At 38.4% G+C, this 27,927-nt stretch overlaps 4 protein-coding genes across 8 annotated transcripts in view; 3 read left to right on the top strand and 1 right to left on the bottom strand.

Annotated features, from left to right (window-relative positions):
* Positions 1-352: 352 nt before the first annotated feature.
* Positions 353-5,188, top strand: LOC130101491 (uncharacterized). Of its 4 annotated transcripts, none has more exons than XM_056267262.1 (2): positions 353-1,519; positions 1,618-5,188. In XM_056267262.1, exon 2 carries the CDS (start codon positions 1,711-1,713, stop codon positions 4,465-4,467), a length of 2,757 nt encoding a protein of 918 aa, XP_056123237.1. In that variant the 5' UTR covers positions 353-1,519; positions 1,618-1,710; the 3' UTR covers positions 4,468-5,188. The 4 variants fall into 4 exon arrangements, with proteins under 4 accessions (XP_056123237.1, XP_056123236.1, XP_056123238.1 ...); XM_056267261.1 differs by having other exon boundaries at positions 1,615-5,188; XM_056267263.1 differs by having other exon boundaries at positions 353-1,523.
* A 4,249-nt stretch (positions 5,189-9,437) lies between these two features.
* Positions 9,438-13,704, bottom strand: gjb9a (gap junction protein beta 9a). Its single transcript, XM_056267267.1, has 2 exons — positions 13,578-13,704; positions 9,438-10,272 (listed from the first exon to the last, which is right to left on the bottom strand). Exon 2 carries the CDS (start codon positions 10,250-10,252, stop codon positions 9,497-9,499), a length of 756 nt encoding a protein of 251 aa, XP_056123242.1. The 5' UTR covers positions 10,253-10,272; positions 13,578-13,704; the 3' UTR covers positions 9,438-9,496.
* A 915-nt stretch (positions 13,705-14,619) lies between these two features.
* ptp4a2a (protein tyrosine phosphatase 4A2a) lies at positions 14,620-18,339 on the top strand. 2 transcript variants are annotated; one of them, XM_056267270.1, is made up of 7 exons: positions 14,620-14,718; positions 15,825-15,901; positions 16,206-16,809; positions 16,902-16,994; positions 17,113-17,243; positions 17,473-17,547; positions 17,636-18,339. In XM_056267270.1, the coding sequence occupies exons 3-7, from the start codon at positions 16,714-16,716 to the stop codon at positions 17,745-17,747; spliced, it is 507 nt and encodes a 168-aa protein (XP_056123245.1). In that variant the 5' UTR covers positions 14,620-14,718; positions 15,825-15,901; positions 16,206-16,713; the 3' UTR covers positions 17,748-18,339. The 2 variants fall into 2 exon arrangements, with proteins under 2 accessions (XP_056123245.1, XP_056123246.1); XM_056267271.1 differs by lacking the exon at positions 15,825-15,901 and having other exon boundaries at positions 14,640-14,718.
* A 1,768-nt stretch (positions 18,340-20,107) lies between these two features.
* Positions 20,108-27,927, top strand: part of ppp1r13ba (protein phosphatase 1, regulatory subunit 13Ba) — a 43,096-nt gene continuing 35,276 nt past the window's right edge. Inside the window, exon 1 of the mRNA XM_056267252.1 lies at positions 20,108-20,267. Within this exon, the coding sequence (XP_056123227.1) occupies positions 20,259-20,267 (9 nt within the window). The 5' untranslated portion in view covers positions 20,108-20,258. The remainder of the gene's footprint in view (positions 20,268-27,927) is intronic.

The following is a 27,927-nucleotide window of genomic DNA, read 5'->3' as shown; positions in this document are numbered from 1 at the left end:
CCACATGATTATGCTGATATTTGCACAGATAGATGCAGCGCCAGCCTACGATGTAAAGCCAATTGTCATTCGCTACCATGGTAACAGAGACAAGAGCTGTTGCATGTGCTTCGCACTAGATTCTGAATGTGCTGCTGCTTTTGAAATCGTGCAACACATATGAAAAGCACTTATATACATGCGTCAGCCTTCAGTAATGGAATTATTGTTAACCAGAACGTCCCACATCAGGACCTTTAATTTAACCTGCACTGACTTTAAGCATTGCTGCCGGGTTAATGTAAGGGGAACAATATATAAGTGAGGCAGCTAAACTATATACAGTTGTAAAAGGGCAAGTGCTGCTTGTCTGATCACTACATCTACCAATTGTTCGTACATGTACAATTGGGTATGGCGGACAAAAAGATGCATCTCAGGGACAGATCACGTTTATATTGCCTGTTCAAAAAGAGTGTGTGGGCGTGCTCCGGGCAGATGAGGTGTGATTCAAGAGGGTTCGAGAATGAGAGAGTGTGTGGGAGAGAGAAGTACAACAAAGACAGACAATCTGGCAGTGTATGACTGAATCGCCATTTGAAAAATTCAAAAACAATGTCAAACTTTGATTTTTTAAAACCCATGCTATTGGTGTAATGTGCTAAATGTTTCATTTAGATGAGGTTTTTATTTACACAAATAAGACAAGGATACTGGCAAATGCAGATAAGGTCTGATGAAAATCTAAGCCATCTTATTAGAGGTCAAACCAAATTGAGATAAAAGTGACTGAAAGGAAATGAAATGAGCGAGGCAAAAAAAGTCCTAAGCTCTTGATAAGTGCTAAAGCCCTGAAGCTGCCTCAAAACTCAGGGGAGGGAGCTGAGAGAGTGATAGTGAGGCAGTAAGAGAGAGGAGGGAGAGAGAGAGAGAGAGAGAGAAAGAGCTGCCGTTGGTGTTGATATAAGAGGCTATTTATCAAACCAACTGTGTTTCTGTGTGACGAAGGACAAGACTCTGAGAACTGCAAGATAATGCTGGAATACAGACTGGATTCCTGGACACTTCACACCTGGATCACCGGCGCACAAGGAACTTGGACTGTCCATCTGTCATCCTGCGATGCTATGATTGCTAGTTACGTCAGTGATTAACTACATGAAGAGAGGCAATGCAAAGAGACCATGGAGAAGTGTTATGTCACATTTGAATGAGGAAAAGAAGTGAGTTTTTGCTCTAATACTGCATTTTTGAAGTGTAAAGATGCTGCCTCGGGAGATTGGGAGCTCTAAATCTGGAACAGAACTGCTTATATCTGACTAAACCAAGGGGATAGACAGACATACAGCTTTTTTGTCCGTTTATAAATGAAAAGCTACGCTTTACATGGTACAGCGTACTGTCTCACAAAGTTGCTTCCTTCCCACTTTATGTTGCTGTCAAGCTATACATTTAAGGGAAGTATGCTTTATTTTTTATATTTCCAGTGGAGGTACTGAAGCCATTTCTTGACTAACCACTTACCATCACCTGAAGACTAGTAAGTTTTTATTTTCAGTTTTTTACCACCACCTGAAGACTAGTAAGTTTTTATTTTCACTAAATGAAAAATGTCTGTCTCCTATCATTTCTAAGAAGACTTGGTACACATGCTCTGGCAGCATCATACAATAGACTTCTGGAGGATTGTATTGGAGGTTGTGTAGAAGGCCATCGTCAAGAAGTGACACAATGGGGAAGCCATTAAGTCGTCCAGGCTGCTTACGGCAGAGCCCTTGTTGTTCAAAAAAAGTTGATGACAGGGAGGGCTACAATGAAGATGGATACATACCTCAACGCTCCATTTATGACACAATGTGCATCAATGAACAGATTGACCACGGTTCGGCACACAGCACTCTGGGTTCGAGAAGGGGCCGAGAAACTGACTTCTCCAGTAATGGTTCCCTGGGAGCAGGTGGAGACATGTTTGACACAAAGTCTTCTGTGCTAGTCAGCAGTGGCAAAAAACTGGACGAGAGGTTCATATTTGATTCTCTGAAATTAGCAAATGATGAACTAAGCAAGTCACCAAGAGGGTTTGTGAGGTCGGCATCCCCCAGCGTATCCTGCAGTTCGGCTCCAAGCGGATCCATGAACAAGCGGCATCATCACCAGGAAAGTGGCAAGAAGGACAACCTCTGCCGTCACTCCTGGAAGGTTCTGTCTCCGCCAAAGTTCCCAGAAACCTTTGAACTCTCCCCAGGTGAAAAGACCTACTTAAACCCAGGAGTTGCCTTCTTTCCAAACAGCATCACCTCCCCACAAATTTCACCCTTCTCTGGATCCCCTTTCTCCACTGGTACGCATACACCTTCTGTGTTCTTCTCTCCCTCCCCCTTGCCCTATCAGCAGTTCAACAGGCAATCTTTACCTACCCAACCGTTTTCACCAAGACCACCTCTGTCAGAGTTATCAGTCAGTGCCCTAATGTGTGGCCAAGAAGACAAAGACAAACTAGAGATTGGCCAAGGTATGAGGGATGATGAGTGCATGGCAAAAGACAATCTGTTTCTGACTTTTAAACCCCAGAACATTGAACCTGAAAAAGAACCGCTGCTGGCCACCCCAGAACCTGAAACTGACACAACGCCCCTTCTGCGCTCTCAGACATCAAAAAGACCTGCCTTCTCACCCACTCCAATGGAGTCCACCTGGCCCCGGCGACTGATTGGAAGGAGAAGGACTGTAAGACAAGGTGGTGCAGTTCACAACCTCCCAATTCTTCCCCCACTACCCTCTCTGCTAATGCGGAGTGTCTCAGATAAAAAGACCATTCCACGTCTTTCACCGTTCCCCGAGCACCAGGGAAATGTGGATGGACATCTTGACAAGTCTACATTGACAAGAGATTTGAAGGATTGCTCACTTCAAGAATGGAAGATCTTGCGAGAACAAGAGGAGCGTAAAGCTGAAGCATCCAAAAATGAGAGTGTGATTGAGGAATCTTTAGAAGAAGAGAGAAAAATGGTGCTCATAGAGGAGAGCACTGAGCAAGGCATTGATGAAAATACCACTCCCGAATGTGTGGAAGAAAACTGGGAGGCTGTGTTGGAGATGGTTAATTCACTTTGGGATGAGACATGGAATGAAGATTTGCAAAATGTTGGCTCTCTAAGGCGCTGGCCTCTTTTACATCCTCCATCGGGGTTTGGTGGCTCACAAGCTCCATCTGGTACAAGCTCAGAACTGGGTGCTGAAGATATGTTGGAGATTGAGAAAATGAACCAAGAGGTTGTGGAAAGCCAAGATGATGACGAACCAATATTTCAGTACAATTTGCAAACACGTCAAGGTAAAAGTAATGTTATTGTTATTCAGCCAGGGGGCCATAAAATTGTTCATGCAAAGATCCCAACCAGTTTAGATCTTGCCACCATTGACGCCCAAATGGGTAACAAATACAACCATAGCGAATCGCCAGATTCCCACCTGACACTAGACTCGGATTCAAGTGGTATCTACATGTCAAATCTCAGCCAAACGAGTAGAGAGGACATCACTTCTGATAATGACAGACCTATGTCAGATCTTGGAAGTATTACTTCGCTTATTCAAGAGGAAGAGGGTAAGGACAATGTCCGAATTACTGGAGCATACTCGTCAATTCCAAAAGCAAATAAATTGGCAACTTTCAGCAAAAAAGATCCTTCTGGGCTGAGAGCTAATAGCGTAGAGCTAGGAAGGCAAGCATTTTGTAAAGAGATTACAAACAAAGCTACAGAAATACAAGCACGCTTGAAACCTGTTGACAAAGGATCTCTAACCCAAGAGATTCATAACACTGTGAACACATCGACTGATTTACCTTTGCCACTTTCCCCATCCAAACACGAGGCTAAAGAAACTTTATTAGTCAAGAGCGACACTGATCCATTTGTTGCCACAGATAGTTTTGTCTACCTGGCAGTATCAGTGCTGCCCCCACCCCAGGAAAGCGTGACCAAACCTGCACTGGAGGAGCCATTGCCCCCTACTTCCTTTGCCAAACCTTGCCCTTACCCTGATGAATGTGACTTCCTCTCGACAGATAGTTTTGTTTACCTGGCTGCTCCTGACTGCCACCTGCTGGTTACAGAGGGACATTCAGTATATGGTGACTCAAAAGATTCTGAATCAGAGGACAGCGGTTCTAGGGCAGACTTTGTTATGGCCTCTGCGGTAGGAGGAGATAGCGATTGGGACTCAGACCTGACTGATTCTGAACCAGAGCCAAACTCTTCCAAGCCTGCGTGGGACTACTGGGAGGAGCTAGAGCAGGGGGTGCTGCAGGAACTATTCAGCGATGACCAATCAGATGCAGACAAACTGCTCTATGGCAACCAAGCTCAGCAGATTTTCTGCCAGCGTGGGGAGTTGGCTGCTATTGTTGTACAGGAGCTGGAAGAGGTGTCCTCACAGTACACACAGGGGGCAGAGGCACACACTGAGGTGAAATCTGTATCCTAACTCTCATTACTGCACTGGCAAACCTATTGTATTAGAGCCCATTTAATAATTCTAATGCTAAACATCATAAACAGGTATTTTTGTTTTTGTTTTCCTCTATTTCTCCTTATTTAATAATGTATATATTATTTCAAAGTTGTGATGCCAACATCTACCAGTATTCACAATAAAATGTGGATGTGTTCTTGATAGCAATTTTGTTGAAGCACAGTTTAAGTCTCTCTTTTAAGTTGCATTTCTGTTTTAAAGTTTGTGTCATGGTGGACAGCTTTATGGGTTTATTGATTTGTTATTGAATTCAATGTTATGTTGACCATTAAGTATTTGTGAACTGATAGATTTGGCTATTAATAGGTGATCGTGGATGCAATGTGAGAGATCAACATAGGAGCTTCAAATCTATTGCAGACTAATGTTAGATCAATAATAGATACACTAAATGCTGTGTGCTCTGTATAACAATAATTAATGTTATATGTTACCGGGATCATTTTAAAAAACTGACTGTGAAAGTCCTGAAGGGCAAATAGGCTGATGTAGACATTTTGACCTTGTCAATAAAGGAGCACAGTTTATAGCACAAATAATGCTTAATATGCAGTAAAATGTGTGTACTTAGCTCAGTTTATAAAGTTTAAATTCAGCAGGGAGAGTTGTTCCACTTTTTAACGCATTGCAAAGGAAATGCATTCTGGTTGTCAATAAATGAAATGTGAAGGATCTAAGTCTTCATTTCTTCATTTAATTTCTTTTCATTCTTAGCTGTTTACTTAGCATGCTGTTGGATAGCCCCCGCCCCCCAGCATTCCTTTCAATTACACCATCTGTCTCATGGCCTATATATATATGATTTCTCATGTGAATTGTTTGGGATCAGAGTGAAGGAGCCTGAAATTCTGGTGGTTTTGTAGAGGCCAAAGGGGCTATTTTTAGTTAAATTAATTAGTTCAGTGTGAATGAGGCCAAACTGAATGCATTGTGTGCCAAGATAATACATAAGTGGGTCGTGTGCATGAGATTTTGCTGCCGCCCATCGTTGTTCCTCAGTAACCTACATTATGCTTGTTTTGCTCCATCTGTTATGCATACAATGCATCAACAGTGTCACTGTTGTATCTGGGTCCAACCTGAATCTTTTGGCTTTGACCGAATATCCTGTAGCCATACATGACATGCATTCCCATCACTGTGATGTCTCTATTATAGGTCTCATTATAAAATGGTTTTATGATCTTTTAGTAAGGTCAGGCAAAATCATAATTTAAGAAAAGTCTCCCACTCTCTCTTTCAGGTCAGGTCAGGTCAAAGTTAGGCAGAATGTGGAATAGCATGGTTTCAAACTACTCGTACTACTACAGTCGTGGCCTAATTGTTAGCGAGTCTGACTGGTAGCCCAAAGGTTGCTCGTTCGATTTCAGTACCGACTGAGGTGCCCTTGAGCAAGGCACCAAACCCCTAATCGCTCCCTGGGTGCCACAGTATAATGGCTGCCCACTGCTCCGGGTGTGTATCACGGTTTGCAGTGTGTGCATGTGTGTGTTCACTAACTTGGATGGGTTAAATGCAGAGGACAAATTCCGAGTATGGGTTGGCCTTCACATGTCACTTTCACTTACTCTTAATGACTATTTATTTATTTATAACTATTTCTGCTTGTATCTTTATATGATTGGATACAGGAAAGGGGAAATCATCAGTTACACAACAACAAAATGGGCAAGAACAGAAAAGTTGGTGTAAGCTGCTTGTAAACTTGTATAAGCTTCTTCATGTTGTTTGAATCCATGTGAAAGATTTGGGGGTAAACTGAAGAAATCTCGGAAATAAAGTGTGCTTTCACCATGGTCAAGGGACCAAATTTTATATTGTTTATATGATATATATATATATATATATATACACTCACCGGCCACTTTATTAGGTACACCTGTCCAACTGCTCGTTAACACTTAATTTCTAAGCAGCCAATCACATGGCGGCAACTCAGTGCATTTAGGCATGTAGACATGGTCAAGACAATCTCCTGCAGTTCAAACCGAGCATCAGTATGGGGAAGAAAGTTGATTTGAGTGACTTTGAACGTGGCATGATTGTTGGTGCCAGAAGGGCTGGTCTGAGTATTTCAGAAACTGCTAATCTACTGGGATTTTCACGCACAACCATCTCTAGGGTTTACAGAGAATGGTCCGAAAAAGAAAAAACATCCAGTGAGCGGCAGTTCTGTGGGCGGAAATGCCTTGTTGATGCCAGAGGTCAGAGGAGAATGGCCAGACTGGTTCGAGCTGATAGAAGGGCAACAGTGACTGAAATAACCACTTGTTACAACCGAGGTATGCAGCAAAGCATTTGTGAAGCCACAACACGCACAACCTTGAGGCGGATGGGCTACAACAGCAGAAGACTCCACCGGGTACCACTCATCTCCACTACAAATAGGAAAAAGAGGCTACAATTTGCAAGAGCTCACCAAAATTGAACAGTTGAAGACTGGAAAAATGTTGCCTGGTCTGATGAGTCTCGATTTCTGTTGAGACATTCAGATGTTAGAGTCAGAATTTGGCGTAAACAGAATGAGAACATGGAACCATCATGCCTTGTTACCACTGTGCAGGCTGGTGGTGGTGGTGTAATGGTGTGGGGGATGTTTTCCTGGCACACTTTAGGCCCCTTAGTGCCAATTGGGCATCGTTTAAATGCCACGGCCTACCTGAGCATTGTTTCTGACCATGTCCATCCCTTTATGGCCACCATGTACCCATCCTCTGATGGCTACTTCCACCATGTCACAAAGCTCTAATCATTTCAAATTGGTTTCTTGAACATGACAATGAGTTCACTGTACTAAAATGGCCTCCACAGTCACCAGATCTCAACCCAATAGAGCATCTTTGGGATGTGGTGGAACGGGAGATTCGCATCATGGATGTGCAGCCGACAAATCTGCGGCAACTGTGTGATGCCATCATGTCAATATGGACCAAACTCCCTGTGGAATGCTTCCAGCACCTTGTTGAATCTATGCCACGAAGAATTGAGGCAGTTCTGAAGGCAAAAGGGGGTCCAACCCGTTACTAGCATGGGGTACCTAATAAAGTGGCCGGTGAGTGTATATATATATAATAAAATGTATTCACTTCAACTCAAAGGCTTGGGGTCGGTAATATTTTTTTTTTTTTTTTTTGGTGCGCATAAGAAGTCTCTTATGCACACCAAAGCTGCATTTATTTGATTAAAAATATAGTAAAAAAGAAATTGTGAAATATTTTTACATAATTATTATTTAAAATAAGTTTTCTATTTTAACATATTTAAAAATGTAATTTATTAGACGTTTTGATGAATGCAAAGTTCAAAAGAACAACAATCATTTGAGATAAAAATGTACTGTCACTTTTGATTAATTTAATGCATCTTTGCTAAAAATGGCTGTAAAGTATATATATATATATATATATATATATACAGTATATACTATATATATATATATATATATATACATCCATACAGTATAGCTGAACATGTAAAAGTATGTGGTGGTATTTCTAAAAGTGTGTGTGCTCGTGTGTGTGTGTGGGGGGGGATGGATTGTTTGCTGTGTGCATTTGAGTCGAAGCCAGGGCACATGTGTAGGAGGAGCAGCACAGAGTGAGTGAATCATACATTAGGACATTTGCTGTATTCTTTCTGGTCAATGTACCAAAGATTGAAAGATTATCTGCAGGTTAGCAACATGCAATGCTTAGAAATTTTTCAAGTCGGATAAAATGCTTAGGATGAAAGAATCGCGTTTTTTTCTCTCACATTATCATTGAAACATATTCAAATAAAGACCTACTAAATCTTTTTTTTTTTTTTGCCCTCGGTGTGCAGTGTTATACATTTGTGTGTGGTGTGTGAGTGAGATAGAAAAGGTAGGAGGCATGTAATCATTGGTTGCTGAAGGCAAAAGATCAAGAGTTGCTTCTTATGTAACATGTAAATGAAAGTGCACTGGGCACCATGTGCTAAAAGATTTTATTTTTAAATGCATTCTAGGTACAAAAAGCAGTGTAGGCTGACTGAAATTTGGACAGAAAAGATCCAGAGAGCGTCAGATGAATTAAACGGAGAGTTTGAAATGCTGTTAAGATATTTGATGTGATATATATATTTGGCATTAATGTAAGTCATTTTAATGGAATAGTAAACCAAAAACTGTAATTCTGCCTTAATTTACTCAAAGTATGACGTTCTTGATTCTGTGGAACACAAAAGGAGTAGTTCATATTAGAGCTGCTGTTGATGGAAGTGGGCCAAAAAAACCCCCACATTAATAGTGGCCTTCACGACTCATTCACTCTGTTCCAAGTCTTTTTAAGCCATATAATAGATTTGTGTGAGGGAAAAAAAAAGGCACCATTCACTTTCTCAATGGCAAAGAGCAGCTTGGACATTCTGATATAGTTATCTCCTTTTGTGTTCAATGGAAAATGAAAGTCATAATTTAATAAAAAATAAAAAAAGTCATAATTCCGAAACATAAGGGTGAGTAATAGTGATGACATATCTTATTTTTGGGTGAACTATCCTGTTGATATAACAATAACCTTTCACGTCCACGGTCAATTTCAGAAAACCAATGAAACCAAGGCAATGTTTGCACCTAAATGAGATTTTATTGATATTGTACACTGAACACGCACATTCGATACCATATTTGCATAGAGCTGACGTTGATTGTGAAATATTTAGAGCCAAGCTAACCTCGCCCAGCTTATTTCCCTATTTTTAAATACATTGTGCTTTTAAAGTTCATTCTAAAGTGGAATTAAATTCTAACAAAAATACATAAATTTTTATAAATACATCAAATATATGGTGAAAATCCTGACTTCTATCTATCTATCTATCTATCTATCTATCTATCTATCTATCTATCTATCTATCTATCTATCTATCTATCTATCTATCTATCTATCTATCTATCTATCTATCTATCTATCTATCTATCTCAATGAGGTTGTAAAGGTTTTTCAACATACCGCTGTCATTAAAGAGCAGTCTTGACTATTTTAGTGTCCTTTAATTTTTGTGAACCCAAGTTTTGGCTGCTGGAGAGAGTGGGATCCGGTCTTTTAGATAGTTGCGGTGGTGACTGTGACATCATACAGTATTTTAGTATACGCTTTCCAATGAGATAAGTCATTTCGCAGATACACATGAAGATGCAGAGAACAGAGGCCGCCACCATGAAGAGGGTGAAGATTTTCTTCTCTGTAGGGCGTGAGATGAAACAATCCACCGTATTGGGACAAGGGTCCAGCGAGCACTTGGTGATGCGGGGGAGGTCAAAGCCTTTATAGATGTGATGAAGAATATAGAGAAAGGCAGCATCAAACACAGCTTTAAAGATCAAGCTAAGCAGGTAGGTCCACCAAAGACCCCCGCGTTTTTTTCCAGGGTTGGCGTATAAGTGGTTGCCCTGGTGAACAGCAATGTAATTCTGGTCTTTTTCCTCTCTGTATTTGACGTGGGCTACGACCAAGAGCGACGGACATGTGACAAAGATGATCTGTAAGGCCCACAGACGGATGTGAGAGATGGGGAACGTGCTGTCGTAGCAGACGGTGGTGCAGCCGGGCTGCCTGGTGTTGCACACGAAGTTCTCGTCGCCCCAAACGCGCTGAGCCGCCACCACAAACACCAGTACACGGAACACAAACACCACGGACAGCCACACTCGACCAAAAACTGTCGAATATTTATTGACCCCGCTAAGAAGGGACTCCAGTCCTGACCAGTTCATCCCTGATCACAAACACTGTCCTGCAATAAACACAGTTATACATGATTAATCATAACACTCAAAAGAGACACTTTTGCATAATTTAGGGCATTTTAGTTTGGGTCAATGAATCTCTTGACAACTGGTGTCATGAATGTATGGTCTAAATTTAACCAAACACTTAATGGGTTTTTTTTTTTTTTGGTCATTTTTTGTGTTGCTGATTATCTTTTTAATTAGTCAGTGGAGATTTGGTCTTCGATTAATATTTAAACTCCAGAGGCATTTAGTCACACATAACAGGTTCTTCAGATTGTTTCTAAAAATCTAATCAGAAAGTTTGCAAAAACTGATTCTGTTCAAAGCACTTTAAAGGGAAGTTATGACAGGTAACATTAATTTTTTTTATATATAATAAGTTTTTTTTGTCACAAAGATGACACATTTCAATATAACAAGCCAGAGTTTACATGTTTTACCAAACAGGTTTTCACTTGCTCATTATAAATTATTGCTGTTTTGATTTTGCTGGCAGAAATGTGAATTTGTCATGCTGCTGGATCATACCAGGGTTTGATGTCTCATAGCTGCTCCCACGTGTTTTTAGCATTTTTGTAATAAATTGTATGCGTTTCTGTATATATATATATATATATATACACTCACCGGCCACTTTATTAGGTACCCCATGCTAGTAACGGGTTGGACCCCCTTTTGCCTTCAGAACTGCCTCAATTCTTCGTGGCATAGATTCAACAAGGTGCTGGAAGCATTCCTCAGGGAGTTTGGTCCATATTGACATGATGGCATCACACAGTTGCCGCAGATTTGTCGGCTGCACATCCATGATGCGAATCTCCCGTTCCACCACATCCCAAAGATGCTCTATTGGGTTGAGATCTGGTGACTGTGGAGGCCATTTTAGTACAGTGAACTCATTGTCATGTTCAAGAAACCAATTTGAAATGATTAGAGCTTTGTGACATGGTGGAAGTAGCCATCAGAGGATGGGTACATGGTGGCCATAAAGGGATGGACATGGTCAGAAACAATGCTCAGGTAGGCCGTGGCATTTAAACGATGCCCAATTGGCACTAAGGGGCCTAAAGTGTGCCAGGAAAACATCCCCCACACCATTACACCACCACCACCACCAGCCTGCACAGTGGTAACAAGGCATGATGGCTCCATGTTCTCATTCTGTTTACGCCAAATTCTGACTCTAACATCTGAATGTCTCAACAGAAATCGAGACTCATCAGACCAGGCAACATTTTTCCAGTCTTCAACTGTTCAATTTTGGTGAGCTCTTGCAAATTGTAGCCTCTTTTTCCTATTTGTAGTGGAGATGAGTGGTACCCGGTGGAGTCTTCTGCTGTTGTAGCCCATCCGCCTCAAGGTTGTGCGTGTTGTGGCTTCACAAATGCTTTGCTGCATACCTCGGTTGTAACGAGTGGTTATTTCAGTCACTGTTGCCCTTCTATCAGCTCGAACCAGTCTGGCCATTCTCCTCTGACCTCTGGCATCAACAAGGCATTTCCGCCCACAGAACTGCCGCTCACTGGATGTTTTTTCTTTTTCGGACCATTCTCTGTAAACCCTAGAGATGGTTGTGCGTGAAAATCCCAGTAGATTAGCAGTTTCTGAAATACTCAGACCAGCCCTTCTGGCACCAACAATCATGCCACGTTCAAAGTCACTCAAATCAACTTTCTTCCCCATACTGATGCTCGGTTTGAACTGCAGGAGATTGTCTTGACCATGTCTACATGCCTAAATGCACTGAGTTGCCGCCATGTGATTGGCTGCTTAGAAATTAAGTGTTAACGAGCAGTTGGACAGGTGTACCTAATAAAGTGGCCGGTGAGTGTATATATATATATATACTATATACACACACACTTACCAGCCACTTTAGGTACACCTGTTCAACTGCTTGTTAGCACAAATATCTAACCAGCCAATCACATGACAGCAACTCAATGCATTTAGGCATGTAGACATGGTCAAGACAATCTGACCATCAGAATGCAGAAGAAAGGTGATTTAAGTGACTTTGAACATGGCATGGTTGTTGGTGCCAGACAGGCTGGTCTGAATATTTCAGAAAATTCACACACAACCATCTCTAGGGTTTACAGAGAATGGTCCGAAAAAAAGAAAATATCCAGTAAGTGGCAGTTCTGTGGGCGAAAATGCCTTGCTGATGCCAGAGATCAGAGGAGAATGGCCAGACTAAACGAGATAAACAACAGTAACTCAAATAATAGTTATTTATAATATAAGAAGACTTTTATGCTCACCAAGGCTGCATTGTAATATATATTTAAAATGTAATTTATTCCTGTGATGGAAAAGCTGAATTTTAAGCATCATTTCTTCAGTCTTCAGTGTCACATGATCCTTCAGAACTCATTCTAATATGCTTAATATTTTTGTGGAATACTTTGAGGAATATATAAATAGTAGGGCCTAAAATTAACACTCGGCAAGCACCAAATGCAAGTATTTTAAACGGTGTCAATCGCCAGTTGACCAGTAACGTTTATGAATTCTAACAATGCAATGTTGTGAGAACTTGAACGTGAACAAACGATCATTTTTACCAGGGGTGCCAATAATTCTGACCACAACTACACACACACACACACACACACACACACACACACACACACACACATATAAATGTGTGTGTATATGTGTGTGTGTGTGTATATATATTTACGCAATAATACAATGAATTACTAAATAATGTATCAATTTAATTTGTGATTCTAACCCGAAACAATGGTATTTTCTTTTTAATTGAATAAATAAGCTTTACATTGATGCACTGTTTGTTAGGATAGGACAATATTTGACCAAGATACAGCTATTTGAATATCTTCTGAGGGTGCAAAAAAATCTAAACATTAAGAAAATCGCCTTTAAAATTGTCCATTTCGCGATTTTTCTGCATCCACTCACAAATATATATATATATATATATATATATATATATATATATATATATATATATATATATATATATATATATATATATATATATATATTCACATATTTACGGTAGGAAATTTACTAAATATCTTCATGGAACATGATCTCTACTTAATATCATAATGATTATTGGCATAAAAGAAAAATCTATAATTTTGACCCATACAATGTATTGTTGGCTATTATTGCCACAAATATACCCGTGCTACTTGTGACTGGTTTTGTGGTCAGGGTCACATATAAGCAAGCATAAAATAAGCTTGTGTATTTAATACAGCTTCTTACAATGTTGATACGGCCAATCTTTGTTTGTTATTACTTAGTAATAATGCATAAAAGAAGAACTTACCGTGTTTTACAGGAAAACGGATATGCATTGAAACAGGAACCGCAAAAAAAGGAGGAAAAGGTAAAACTAAAAGCCCTAAACAATGCTGTCCAACCTGATCTCGGGACTCGCCGCCATACCTGTATGTAATTGTTCACAGACGAGACACCTGTGGTGATGAAGCAGCTTCACCTGGAGGGTGTGGTGCTGCTGGGCTGTGGGTGGTGCTGGTGCATCATGGTATTATTCATTAGATATTATCTTACAGACTGTAATGCGAGTAGGCCTAGTGTCTGTATTTGCAACAAGCCTTGCTGCCTTGTCATGTGTCATCACTGCCACACCCAGCAAACAGCAAACATTATAAAATACAGTAAAACATACATGACATTTTTTACTAAGACCATTTTATTAATTTATATATTAATACTACAAAGCAGACTGCAGGGATATAATGTTATCGTTAGGGTTTTGAATTGAAAAAATAATTAATGCTATAACTCTTTTACACCAGGAGATGGTGACATAACCTCATCTTTTAAAATCTGTGCAACTTCCAAGCTGTATGGGCAGATTTTTCTCAACGTAAATATTGCATCTCCAAAGTTTCATCTAGATGTTTATTTGAATTATGTAGCCCATGTGACCATTAGATAGATCATAACATTATAAAGACCTGTGCACTATTAGTCTAATCAATAATCATTCTTCTATATGAATTCATGTTTATGTAATTGTTATATTTTATTGAAAGGTTATGTTAAATATGATATAATAAAATGGAAAGTACCTATATCATTTTACCTAACGATATTATGTTTGATAATACAAATATAATATTGTTAATACTGATAATAATAAAAATAATAACAAACAATGATAACTAACAACCATTAAAATACAGGCCATGTCGTCATGAGAAAAATCAACGTGATTATCCGTTAGCGGATAAAAATGTAACATCTATAACATTTGAGTGTAAAGGTCATGGTAAAGGTCTGGTTATTGCCCATGTGACTGCGGCCAGCCAATCAGCGGTCATCTGTGCTGACCGGAATTGTCGCCTGGTTACGGGAGCTCTACGGTAGAGGAGAGCTAGCCGGCTAGCAGCGTCTCTCAATCCGCTTTTTTTGTCACGGTGTTCATATACCGTCAGCTCTCTGTAAGTATCTATATAATGTCGTATTTATATTTTCCTGTTGTTTATAAACATCTAGATGAATGATGAATTATTAACTTGTGCGTGTATGTATTTATACATATAACGTTACGCATTTAGCAGCTAAAACACATATGCTAGCAGAACAAGACCGAACTAATCTCGTAAAAAAACATTTGGTTATTTTTTGAAGAATGTTTACCATTGTAATGTATTTATATTATGTTTCTTATTGTATAAATATGTAATATTATTTAGTAAGCAAGGCTGTTCATTGATGTTAACGACTTCTGTTTTTATGAAACCATAGCCTATCATGTTCACACACACAATGATGTAGTGGGTGTTAAGGGCATGGTGTTCTTGTATAAATTAACAAAATAATTATCTTATTTTGAATTAAATGGTTGTTTAATTTGTCTTCAACAAAATGTGTGGTCAGCAAATGTGGAAACCCATTGTGTTCCATGCACACATATTTCTTTGTCTTAAAGGGATAGTTCAACCAAAATTGCATTTTGTTTGTAATTTACTGTCCCTCGTGTCGTTCCAATCCAGTGTATGGCTTTATTTCTTCCGTGGAACACAACACAAAGGAGGATGTTTGACAGAACGACATCCTCAGTCACCATTCACTTTCATTGTGTACGGGAAAACATGCAAAGGAAGTCAATGATGACTGAGGCTGTCATTCAGCATAACATCTCGCTTTGTTTTCCACAGCAGAAAGAAAACTATATGGGTTTGGAAGAAGGTTGGTCAATGACAGATTTTTCCATTTTTGTGTGAATTATCTCTTTAAGAATGAGATAATGGTCAAAAATAGACTTGCGGAGTGGATGCGTTGAGTGAAATATGAATGTGTAGATTGGCTTCAGCATTTTTGCTCCTTTATATGTACCGTTTTAAGATTCATCTGATGGCGTATTACTATTTGAATGCAATCTCAAATGTTTGGTCTCTGTTAAAAGTTATAAAAGATAAGCTTTCATAACATAAACAAATAGACAAGCGCTAGCTGTTTTCCTTTTTCCATTCCTGACTGAGCTCATCCTGGAATGAAGAAAAGTCTTGTTTAGTGCTTGTTTTATGTTGATTATCTTTTCTAGGTGCAAAGTAGAGACAGTCACGAATGGTGAAGATAGAATGCTGAGTTCTCAACTTGTTTTCTGTTCACTTATTGAAAGTAAGTGCCTGATAGGAGATAATAATTATACCGATTGCTAAACATTTTCCATATATACCACTGTGTTAGGATGTGGTGCAAGGCCTGTATGCTTTTATGATGAGAGTTTATAATCCATCGAATGGCTAAAGTCAATATCAACTGCAGTGGAATGAGGTCTCTCTTCAGCTGTAGGCTACATCCAGTAACCATTTGGTGTTAATGGTGACATGTTTTGATTGACTGCACTTGCTGGTTGTGAATGTGATGTTTTAGGATTCACGGCCCTGGTTATTTATTGGTCACTGTCATGTTCTTATTCCAGGCTGCACATTTATGGCGTTTGTCAGTGTGAGTGGAGACTTCTGCCAGGCACAGCACCTGGTCATTGTGGACAAGTGAACAGAGGGCCTGCCATATGAAGATTATACTACCTGACTGCCCGTCTTACATTCTGCACTTTCGGGGAGCGTCCTTTTTTTTTGTCCAAAGTTGAAGTGTATGAATTGGTTCGAGCCAATCCAGGTACTAGAGAGCGAATCGTTTTCCCCTCTCTCTAGTGCCAACTGATCATCTCTCCTCTCCTGAATGGGGTAATTATAAATTGCGAATCGGAAGGATCGTCCCCTTCTTTAGTATTTATTTTAAAATCGTGGGAGCGTGAAAGTGGTTTCCTTCTCCTGTTCCCTTTTTTTAGAACATTCAGAGATTTGTCTAAAAGTCAAAGCGCTCAGATATTTTGAAATCATTACTTTTACCCCTGTAGAAGATTTGGAAGTTGTTGGGTTCTTCCCCCCTGTAAAGTACTATTAAAACTTCATTCGAGTGTCAAAATGAATCGCCCTGCTCCTGTTGAGATCACTTACGAATGCATGAGGTTTCTCATCACCCACAATCCCACCAATTCACAACTGACCAAGTTTACAGAGGTAAGTCTCTAGATGGTTGAGGTTAACAGGAATAGCAATATTAACATGAGTGGCAAAGCTGAATATTTCTTTTATTTGTCTCTGTCTATTAGGAACTGAAGAGCTTTGGAGTGCAGACGCTCGTCCGGGTTTGTGATGCAACTTATGACAAGGCACCAGTGGAAAAAGAAGGCATTGAAGTTTTGGTGAGATTTGCTATTAACCCCTAAAGTTTCTGACAGAATTTAGTGATTATTGCATATGTTTTATTTGCTTCTCTCCACTCTTATGATTGCACTTAAATTGAAATGTGTTTTTCTTTAGGATTGGCCTTTTGATGATGGTTGTTCGCCCCCTGATCAAATTGTTGATGACTGGTTGAACCTTCTCAAATGTAAATTCAAGGATGAACCAGGCTGTTGCATTGCAGTACATTGTGTTGCTGGATTGGGACGGTACGTATTATCAGGACAAATGTAAATCACATTCACAGATATGAAATGTTGCTCACTGATCTATTACACTGTCATTTTTTTAGTTATCTTGGACCAAATGTGCAGTAACACATTCTTTTGGAACATTTTGTGCTGTGATCTTCAACATTTATTTAGATCAGTTAGTGACCCGACTTGTGACTTATTTTAAATAGTTTTAAATGAGAACGCAGCATTTTTTTGTGTTCAGAGCTCCTGTCTTGGTGGCCATAGCCTTAATCGAATGCGGGATGATGTACGAAGATGCTGTCGAGTTTATTCGTCAGTGAGTCACAAACAAAGTTTCTTTTCTTTTTCTGTAGGATATGTTTTTGTTGGTCTTTTTATGACGTGGATGATCATTTTTCTTTTAGGAAAAGGCGTGGGGCTTTTAATGCCAAACAACTTATGTACCTTGAAAAATACAAACCCAAGATGCGCCTGCGCTTCAAGGATGCCAATGGTCAAAACTGCTGCGTTCAGTAGAGCAACATTCGTCCAAAGGATCTTTGGAAACTATTGACATTTTTATTGTTAGTGTTGTTATGATCAGTTTTTGTTTGATTATTATCTTAGACCAGGATTTTGCTGTATTACAGTGCCAAGCACACAAACAGGTTACACAGCATTAGTGTTGTTGTTTTTTTTTGACCAAACAGTCTAGCCAATCATGTAAACTCACAGGCAAAGCGGGGTATCGCTAGTGATGTTTTTCATTGTGGCAAACACATTGGTATAATGATTGACTGCAGTTGTTAGTGTTTTATGCCCTCTGTAGAACTAGGTGTCCACTGTTGTCTGGATTGTGTAACAATATCCTGCAGTACATGAAAAATTCACTTTGGTGAATATCTGTCAGCTTCTCCAAAGTTACATGGGCACAACTACTGTATCTAATGTTATAGACATTAAACATTCCAAGATATATTCACAGCACTGTTGGACACTAGATTGTGGTGGTCAGTAAAATGGACATGATGCAGATCCTAGATAATCCAATCAACAAAAGATTGAGATAAACTCTAAACTGATTGAAATGAGTCATTCAAATAATAACAATAAAAAAAACAAAGAATTTTATTTTTGTTGTCATGTGTTTTTCTTCTTCTCTTACACTAATTTGGCTATGCAGGTGGAAAATAAATATTTAAATGTGATACACAGTAGTATGTTCTAGTGTCAGATTGTAAAACTATAGATATCGTTTTTATCATGGTATTGAATTATTTCAATATTGATGTAGAATGTAAAACATTTTTAAAAATGCCATTGTGCTACATTAGGACGTTTAAAATGATAATATCATGGTAGGCTACTTTTATTTGTTTTTACATAAAGGATGTATCTTGTATTATATACACGTAATCGACTGAACTGCATTACTCTTTCCTCTTTAAAAGAAAAAGTGATGAACGGAATCCTTTTTTTTTAAGAATTATTTTTAAAGAATTTATTTTTTAATCGATACCAAACGCAGAGAATATTCGTGTAATTTCGAGCATGTGGACTTCTCTCTCAGGTGGTGTTTTCTTATCTTGACCACGAGTCGGTGCAATGCAGATTTAGTGAACAGACAGTCAAATGCATGTCTCGACTCTCGACCGGAATCTTACTATGGTGAGGGAATAGCTTATGAATATTAATTACTTTGCGTGGTTGGACGGTTTGGGAAGTTTTACCCGTCATCGTCACTATAGGACATTTAATATTCATGAGCTAAACCTTCAAATACCGGTAAGTAGAATTCGTAATTTCGTTGTCCGGACCGCTTAAGACCTATGGCAAGCCGGTTTAACATTATTCTTAAAAAAAAAATAAAAAAAAAATAGGCCTATATATATTTTCTTGTTAGCCTACTAATAATTATTTAATTTCTAGTATCACAGTAATGGTACTATAATTTGATCTGTGGTTCTAAGGCTGTGCGTCCACCAAAGCGTTTTTCCCCCGAGGCTAATGTATTTTTCCAATTGTTTTCAATGGGAGCATGAGCGAGCGTTGAGCGTCTATTTTTACCGGTCGCCGAGAGTTGAAGAATGTTCCACTTGAGGTAAGACGCAGAGCTCATCATCAGTGTCACTTTTTACCCAGCTGTCCAATCACAGTGGAGGAGGAGCGGGAAAAATACAACACTGACCAACTGTTAGATTATATCAACGTCAACAGATGACAACATGCAGAATAATATTTAAAACAAGAGCCAGTGCAAATCCTTGACATTGTATAGCTATTTTTATATAGAAACAATACAGAAACAAACTATCTGTGAAATTAGATGCTATAACACTTCCACGGATATTCTGTATCATCCGGGAAAAAAGCTGCGCTGTCGAAACGCTTTCAAGCGCCCACAGCTAGGTGTTTTCAGCAGAGCGCCTAGCGTTTCCAGCTGGCTAAAACGCTTTGGTGGACACACCACGACCTAACTGTTGACTTCTAACTGCATCCCAGTTGTTGCTGTAGATCTACCTGTTCCAGCCATTAGCTACTACTTATTCTTTAGTTAATAGTAGGTAACATTCAGATATTTAAATTTAGCCTACTAATCTATTGTTTCATAGTACGAAGTTTTCATTGACGAGATTTCGGACCATGCATATTCCATTATTATCATATAGCCATATACTAATCTAATGAATAGTTTGTAAATAGTACATAAATAAAATAAAAAAAAACAAGTAATCTACTAGTAGCATAATAAAAATGGATTAAAAAAATGTATTTGTGTAAATGAATGTTAAACCAGCTTGCCATAAAAACCTGCGCAAACCATCGAAGCCACTGGATTGGGACGCCGCTGTGACGTAGGCCTAAATGACCCAGTTCAGATTGCGCATCCTTTCACCACATTCACAGGACCAAACTCATAACAGGCAAAGGGCTTGAATAACAGAATTAATCACTGAACTATTTGTCTACACTTCTGTGGGAGTTAAAACAGGCGCTTGTTCATTTTTTTTATCCAGATCTCCCGTTCGATTTCGCCATTCTGCAATCATGATGCCGGTAAGTTTGTGACAGCTGATGGTACTTTACTAGCGCTCAAACTCAGAACTGTCATTCAGGATTATGACTGACAGCTCTGTCAAAATTCATTCATAACTTGTGTATACATTGCGTTATGAGTTATCATGAAGGAATGCGGCTCTTATGTCTTGTCAATCATAGTTAGGGAAGCAGTCATGCTGTATTTTGTCAAGTGGGTGTAGTGTGGATTTTAACATTAAATTGTAGGAGGCGTGTTATGACTATGGCCTATCTGTTATAACAATCAATGTTAGGGGTGAATTCAGGGACACTTTTCCCAAGTCATCTCAATGGCAAAAAGTGTCCCAATCACTCTGAATTCACCCTATAGGCTACATTTTAAGACAACAGTAGGTATGGCTTCTCAGATTTTGATTTAAATCAGTTAATTGCTTGACTCTAAATAATCCTAGAGCAAATGAAATGCACAAAATCCAGGATGGCAGGATCTCTTTATAAATGGCCCCAAAACGTATTTGGACACTTGCACTCTTTTAAACATATTGGACACATTATCCACTCTGTATTTTTGTCCTATTGAAATAGGTATTTGTTCAAGTTCAATTTGGATTTGAACAAATACCTATTTTAATGGAACAAAAATACAGAGTTGTGTATTTCGTTCCTATAAAGCTTTATAATCTAGAATCACTTTGCTTTATTTGATACTTTGCACACTTGGTTTGATATTGTGTATGTGTGTGTGTGTGTGTGTGTGTGTGTGTGTTTGTGGCCTGGGAAACCCTAAATTATGGGGACAAAATGAGTCCACAAAGATGGGAATATCCCAAATCCTTGTCCTTGTGGGGACATTGTTTGGTCCCCATGAGGAAAACTGCTTATAAATCATACCAAGTGATGATTTTTGAAAATGTAAAACTGCAGAAAGTTTCCTGTGATGGGTTAGGTTTAGGGGTAGGGTTTGTGAGGATCGAATTTCTGTTTGTACAGAATAAAAATCATTATGTCTATGGAAAGTCCCCATAAAGCGTGTGTGTGTGTGTGTGTGTGTGTGTACCATTATAGTAATGAAAGCAATTTTCACGTGCAGTTGACAGATAAACTGTGTGCTCCTATTTCAGTGTTGTTGTTGAGTATTTTCAGCAAGCAATTTGCTTCGTACATTCAGATTAACAGCATTAAAGAGGGCAAATGTTATCACTCAACTGAACTTTATATGGATTGTAATCGCATCATGTTCTTCGTCTATAAATGCATTAAATGCAAATCCCCGAATGAGCGCGGTTTTGTAGCGTATATTTAATTCAACTGCTCAGGTAATATTAATTGTATGATCCATTTCAGGGGTGGCTAAAATTGTTATTTAAATTCAGTCAGAGCTTGAAATGTATCTTCATATTTTTTCCAATATTGGATTATTTTCCTTTATGTTCCTTGCATTTATAAGGATTGTCCCACCAATTAGAAAACATTGTGTCTTTTACTGCTTTCACTGATATTTATTCTACATTCTTCATTTCTGCATTTCTTGTATAGTTTCTGAGTGAGAGTGATGCAGTTGTGGCTGTGTTGAATGAAAACCTCATAGCCTGCGGGGAGTATTTTAAGGCGCTGTGCGGTGAGCTGTGGAAAAGTTGTCAGAATTCCGAAATTGTGACACACTCAGGGTTGTGTGCTTTTAAATCCCTCACACCCTATAAATCCCGGAGCACTTTTTCCCAGCCATTGCACCGAATATTGTTAGAGAAGAAACTGTCATTTTATCGTCCATCTCCATGAGGCAGCTGACAGTGTCCCTCAATAGAAGACATTAGAGCAGAGATTACAGGGAGAGCAAGATGGGGTCAAAGTTCAAAGGTGAAAGAAAAGAGCATCCTCTGTACTGAAGTTAACCCTTGTCACCTTTGCACGCGCAGTCACATTTAGAGTTAATGGACTGCACACGTCCCCTGTAGTGAATTACACAGTCAAGTGATTCCTTCACTTTTGACTGCATGTTTTGCCCTGTTTGCTTTCATGAGACCAGCGGAAAAAAATCTGTTAATGTTAAATTCCAACACAGACATGCATGTGCGATTAACCTCAGGTCTTCAGATTGACATGTAACTAAAAAAGTACTAGAGCTTAGATGTCCTTATATATTGAGCTTAAGAATTGATTTTCCAAACACACCCAGATCAGTATTTTATTTTCAGGGCGGTGGTTTATGTTGAGTTACTGTGCATATGAATTTTTATAACTCTAGAACTGCTGGATGGGGAAATGCAGAAGTAATTTCTTCCTTTGGGACAAGATAAATAAAATATCAAATATGAGCAAGCAGAAATATCTGTCCTCATGTTAAGTTAAAGTCTTTTCAGAAGTTTGCCACTTACAATAAGCGAGAGATATTTTGTTTTGCTGTAAAATTCCTCACAGCATTTTGAATATTCATGAACAAAAGCAAATAGTGCAAAGTTTATGACAGCTATTTTCTGTGACAAGTGTTAGTTTACTTTTGCATATTGAGGCAGTAAATATAAAGATGTGAACTGTTTACTTCACAGCTTGTTCTTTTCCTGTAGAACTGAATATGAGCCATGACGGAATTTCATTTGAACATGCTGTGAGAACACGAATCTGTCTCTCCTTGTCAATTTCCAGTTATAGCTTGAACAAAATCGGTCAGGGGTTTTCAAACTAGGGTCCGCAAGAAAGTGCTTGGGAAAATAAACTGAAAAGTGTGAAAATAAATAAATAAATTAAAAATAAGATTAAAATAAATATATGAAAATGAGATTAAAATAAATGAATAAATAGTTCAAATTTGATTAAAATAGGTGATTAAAACAATAAATCTAACAGTATAGAACCAAATTAAGAAGAAAAAAGTTATGTAACAGTATTTTCTAAATAATATTTTACATTGCTGTAGTATATACAGTAAGTGCTGGCTAGATTACTTTCAAATTGTATCCGGTTACTGATTCCGAATTACATGACAAAAATAGTTAGCAACGTAATCCATTACTTTACACATTTAAGGTAATCTAGGGAACCCTGCACGTAATGTAATATTTAATGCACTTCATGCTGTTGATAAAAAAGAATGGAATTTTCTTTCTCTTTGTATTTTTATATCAATATGTAACAAGATTATCATATTATTAAAATCAATGTGTTAGGTCAAAAGTAATCTAAAAGTAATCAAAAAGTAGTCAGTATATATTATATACTATATTAATCTATATTAGACTGGGGTTTCTGGTGAAACTAGTGGGTTTGTGATTTTACTGAAAAGCTAAGTAATTAAATCATAAAAATTGTATAATAAATCATTTTAAAATGAGAACAATCAAAATAAAACACTTACTAATTTTTTTTTGTTTACCTGCATGTCATGTGACCATTAACCGAACTTGATTTTATTATTATCTATTATTATTATTATTATTATTATTATTGACTTTAATTTCATATTAATTTTATTATTGCCCTTACCCATCTTAAATTCTCAGGGGGCACTTCAAGTAAATACATTAGGTCAAAGAGGTTCAGCTGACGAAAAAAATCCCTTCATTGCATGCAAATATGAATGTCGTGAATTTGTACATTTTAATGTGTTTGAAAGACCAAATCCTTTCAAAGACAGTAATACATGGTTAAATGACTCACCTGGTGATTATTCAATAATTCATGCATTCATCAGGAGCTGATTAGATATGCAATTCTGAGAAAACACTTGTTAAAAGTGAAATGATTTCTGTAAATCTGCAGTGTTCAAATGCTGTGTGTGTGTGTCTCAGTTTTTCAGTGATAGGCATATGACTAAATTCCACAAACCTTTAGTCTGATTACGAGTATTTTAAAACATAGTATAATCTTCTTATTACAAGTACTTCATTTTTGGGAATCTAATTACGTAATCCAGATAACATGTAATCAGTTGCTACCCAGCACTGAAAATATAGTAGGCATAGTATTTATAAATATATAAGTATAAATTAAGGGTCCTTAAACATTCAAATATATAGCCTCCTTTTGAATTTTAGGATGGGCTCCGTCGCATGAGGATGATCATATTTGGGGGTCTGTGGCATCTACAAGATTGAAAACCCCCAGTGAATGCTAGCGAACACATCTCATCATGTGTTTTGGCCTGTCCTTTGCGCTGTGGCAGGCAGAGTTCAGGCTGTGAGATTACAACTTCATCTGCACTCAGAACAGAGAGTGTTGGCAGCTCACGATCTTTAATACATCCCACATCGCTGTTGTAGGCAGCTGAGCCAGAGTGTGCTTTAGTTATTAGAGTCCACGCTAGTGTCGCTCACATCTCCCCAGAGCCTCATTATTGAAATTGCGACCTCATGGCATTGCCACAGTATTGCTGAATCTCTATAAAGCCTGCTGAGGGAATTGACTGCGCTTCACCTTTGCGTTTATGGTTACTTTGATTATATTGTGACTAGTTTTGTTCATTTATTATCAGTCAGATGGTGGTACATTTATGATCTGAACATGTCTTATACGTCATAGCTGTTATATAGAGTACAAGAGTTGGGTTCCGGAAGTAAAAACTCCATTCATTTTCTCCATAAGGAAATTGATTTTGAAGCTTTAAAGATAGTTTTATGAGGTTGTTAATCAATGGTATTTGCTTTAGCTGAAGCCGTCAGCCCGCATTCTGATTATTTTTTTAAATAATTGTGTTTAACAGTAGCCGCGTTTCAATTACCCTTCAAATTGCGCAAATTGAAATTGCGTATTGAAAATGCGCCCAATGGAAACACTTTGCAAAAACACCCATTTATCGCAAAAAAGTTTTTACGCTCGCATGAGGTAGTTTTTCAGGCAATTCGAAAAATAAATATGTCGCAAAACTGCAATGGAAACAGTTTCTTGAATGTTTACAGGTCACCTGACGTAGATGACGCGGTATGTTTGGACAGAATACGAGACAGAGGTCTTTATTAAATTCATAAAAGAGAAAAAATTACAGGAATAATGGATTCTAAACCTCAAAGAAATGCCACAATCAAGACCTCGAAGCAGATATGAGGGAGAAACACCCAGAAACACCTTATACGTGGCCGCTTCAAGTATAAGGTATTTCCTTACCATTAACGCTTGGATAACACACATAGGCCTACGTCTCCTTCGATTAATAATAATGGCCAGTGCAGTGGCTGGGATATGGGTAAACCTACCAACATCCGTCGCCATGATTTTTGGAATGACTTATCGCGAGAGGAAAAAATGACGCTTTAGTCGCATAACATCGGTTAATGGAAACGCCGTCATGTCGCAATATTTTTTTGTCGACATTTAGAAAAAATCGCAAAGGTTTTGCGCAAATCTGTAATGGAAACACACCTAGTAATTCCTGGTGAAAAACTACATTACCCATGATGCTGTACAGAAAATTACACCAATCAGAGAGTGGAAAAAAGCAAAAGGCCCAAAATAGATCTTTAGCTATTCAAATCAAAGTTTGTAGTGTTGTGATACACCTCGTAGCTGATGGGCTTGGTTAATGGCTAATAAATCTTTAACGAAGACTATTTTAAAATCCCCATAAAAAAAAAAAAACAATAAAAAAAACCTTTTGAAACCAGCTGCTGAAAAAAAGGGTCGGGCCCTAGACAGTAAAAGAAATAGGAAAAAAAGAAAAGGTGCTCTTGCACTCTATTGTGAATGTCAACAAGGCTGAAACGCTGTATTGACCAATCAGAAGCCAGTACTGAAACTACATTTTATAATTGATATTATTAACAAACATTATTACATAATATAATTCTTGGCAGACCATTAAAATTGAAATATTTATATGTCATATTTACAGTAAAACTTACAGCAAAAATACAGTGAAACGGGCAATATTATGAAATGTTAACTGTTTTCTATTGTAGTATACAGTATTTTTAAATGTATCACTCCAGTCTTCAGTGTCACATCGTGAATCATTCTAATATGCTGATTTGCTGCTCAAGAAACATTTCTTTTACCAAAGAACAGTTCAAAACAGTTTTTAAACCATGATGCCTGTTTTTCAGGATTATTTGATGAATAGAAAGTTCAAAAGAACAGCAATTATTTGTAATACAAATCTTTTGCAACATTAATTATAATGTTTTTTGTGCTACTTTTGATCAATTTAATGCATCTTTGCTGAATAAAAGTGTAAATGTCTTTCAAAAACACGTTTGAACCGTAGAGTAAATATATAGTTATATAAAGTTATATGAATAAAAATATATTGTTCGTTCGTTACCTCTTCCATTTTCATCTGACTCTTTTCCAGCCTCCAAGTTCATAACCTCATAACGCCAACCAATGTTGTTTTCCTACATGAAAAAAAAAAATAATAATATATATACACTCACCTAAAGGATTATTAGGAACACCATACTAATACTGTGTTTGACCCCCTTTCGCCTTCAGAACTGCCTTAATTCTACGTGGCATTGATTCAACAAGGTGCTGAAAGCATTCTTTAGAAATGTTGGCCCATATTGATAGGATAGCATCTTGCAGTTGATGGAGATTTGTGGGATGCACATCCAGGGCACGAAGCTCCCGTTCCACCACATCCCAAAGATGATCTATGGGCTCTATGCACGGCGGTATTTCCGGTGAAGGTCTAAGGATGCTGGATTACTTCCACCGATCGTAGAGTCCAATGCTATACCGAGAATTTATATTGGTTTTTATACTCTATTGCTATACTAAAGAAACGTTAGTCACAAAAACAGACAAAACAGACACTCCTCATTTTGTTTATGCTTCTGTGTTTATTATATTAAATAAACATAACTATATATAAAATTACATCTAAACGTATTAAAGTTTCGTTTCAAAGACGAGAGGACAGTAAATTTTGAAGACTCTGCCATAATACCGTTTTCCTCGGTTTTCCTCCGCTTTAAATCTCCCCAACCGGAAACGCACGAGCATCCTTGCGTCAAACGCGGAAGTTATGCGTGCATATAGCCCATTGGGTTGAGATCTGGTGACTGAGGGGGGCATTTTAGTTCAGTGAACTCATTGTCATGTTCAAGAAACCAATTTGAAATGATTCGAGCTTTGTGACATGGTGCATTATCCTGCTGGAAGTAGCCATCAGAGGATGGGTACATGGTGGCCATAAAGGGATGGACATGGTCAGAACCAATGCTCAGGTAGGCCGTGGCATTTAACCGATGCCCAATTGGCACTAAGGGGCCTAAAGTGTGCCAAGAAAACATCCCCCACACCATTACACCACCACCACCAGCCTGCACAGTGGTAACAAGGCATGATGGATCCATGTTCTCATTCTGTTTACGCCAAATTCTGACTCTACCATCTGAATGTCTCAACAGAACATGCCTCTTTTTCCTATTTGTAGTGGAGATGAGTGGTACCCGGTGGGGTCTTCTGCTGTTGTAGCCCATCCGCCTCAAGGTTGTGCGTGTTGTGGCTTCACAAATGCTTTGCTGCATACCTCGGTTGTAACGAGTGGTTATTTCAGTCAAAGTTGCTCTTCTATCAGCTTGAATCAGTCGGCCCATTCTCCTCTGACCTCTAGGATCAACAAGGCATTTTCGCCCACAGGACTGCCGCATACTGGATGTTTTTCCCTTTTCACATCTTTGTAACCCTAGAAATGGTTGTGCGTGAAAATCCCAGTAACTGAGCAGATTGTGAAATACTCAGACCG

Source organism: Rhinichthys klamathensis, unplaced genomic scaffold (assembly GCF_029890125.1).
Source record: "Rhinichthys klamathensis goyatoka isolate OS25496 unplaced genomic scaffold, OSU_Roscu_1.1 h1tg000256l_1, whole genome shotgun sequence".
Lineage (NCBI taxonomy): Eukaryota > Metazoa > Chordata > Actinopteri > Cypriniformes > Leuciscidae > Rhinichthys > Rhinichthys klamathensis.
This window is presented reverse-complemented; position numbering and strand designations above follow the sequence as displayed.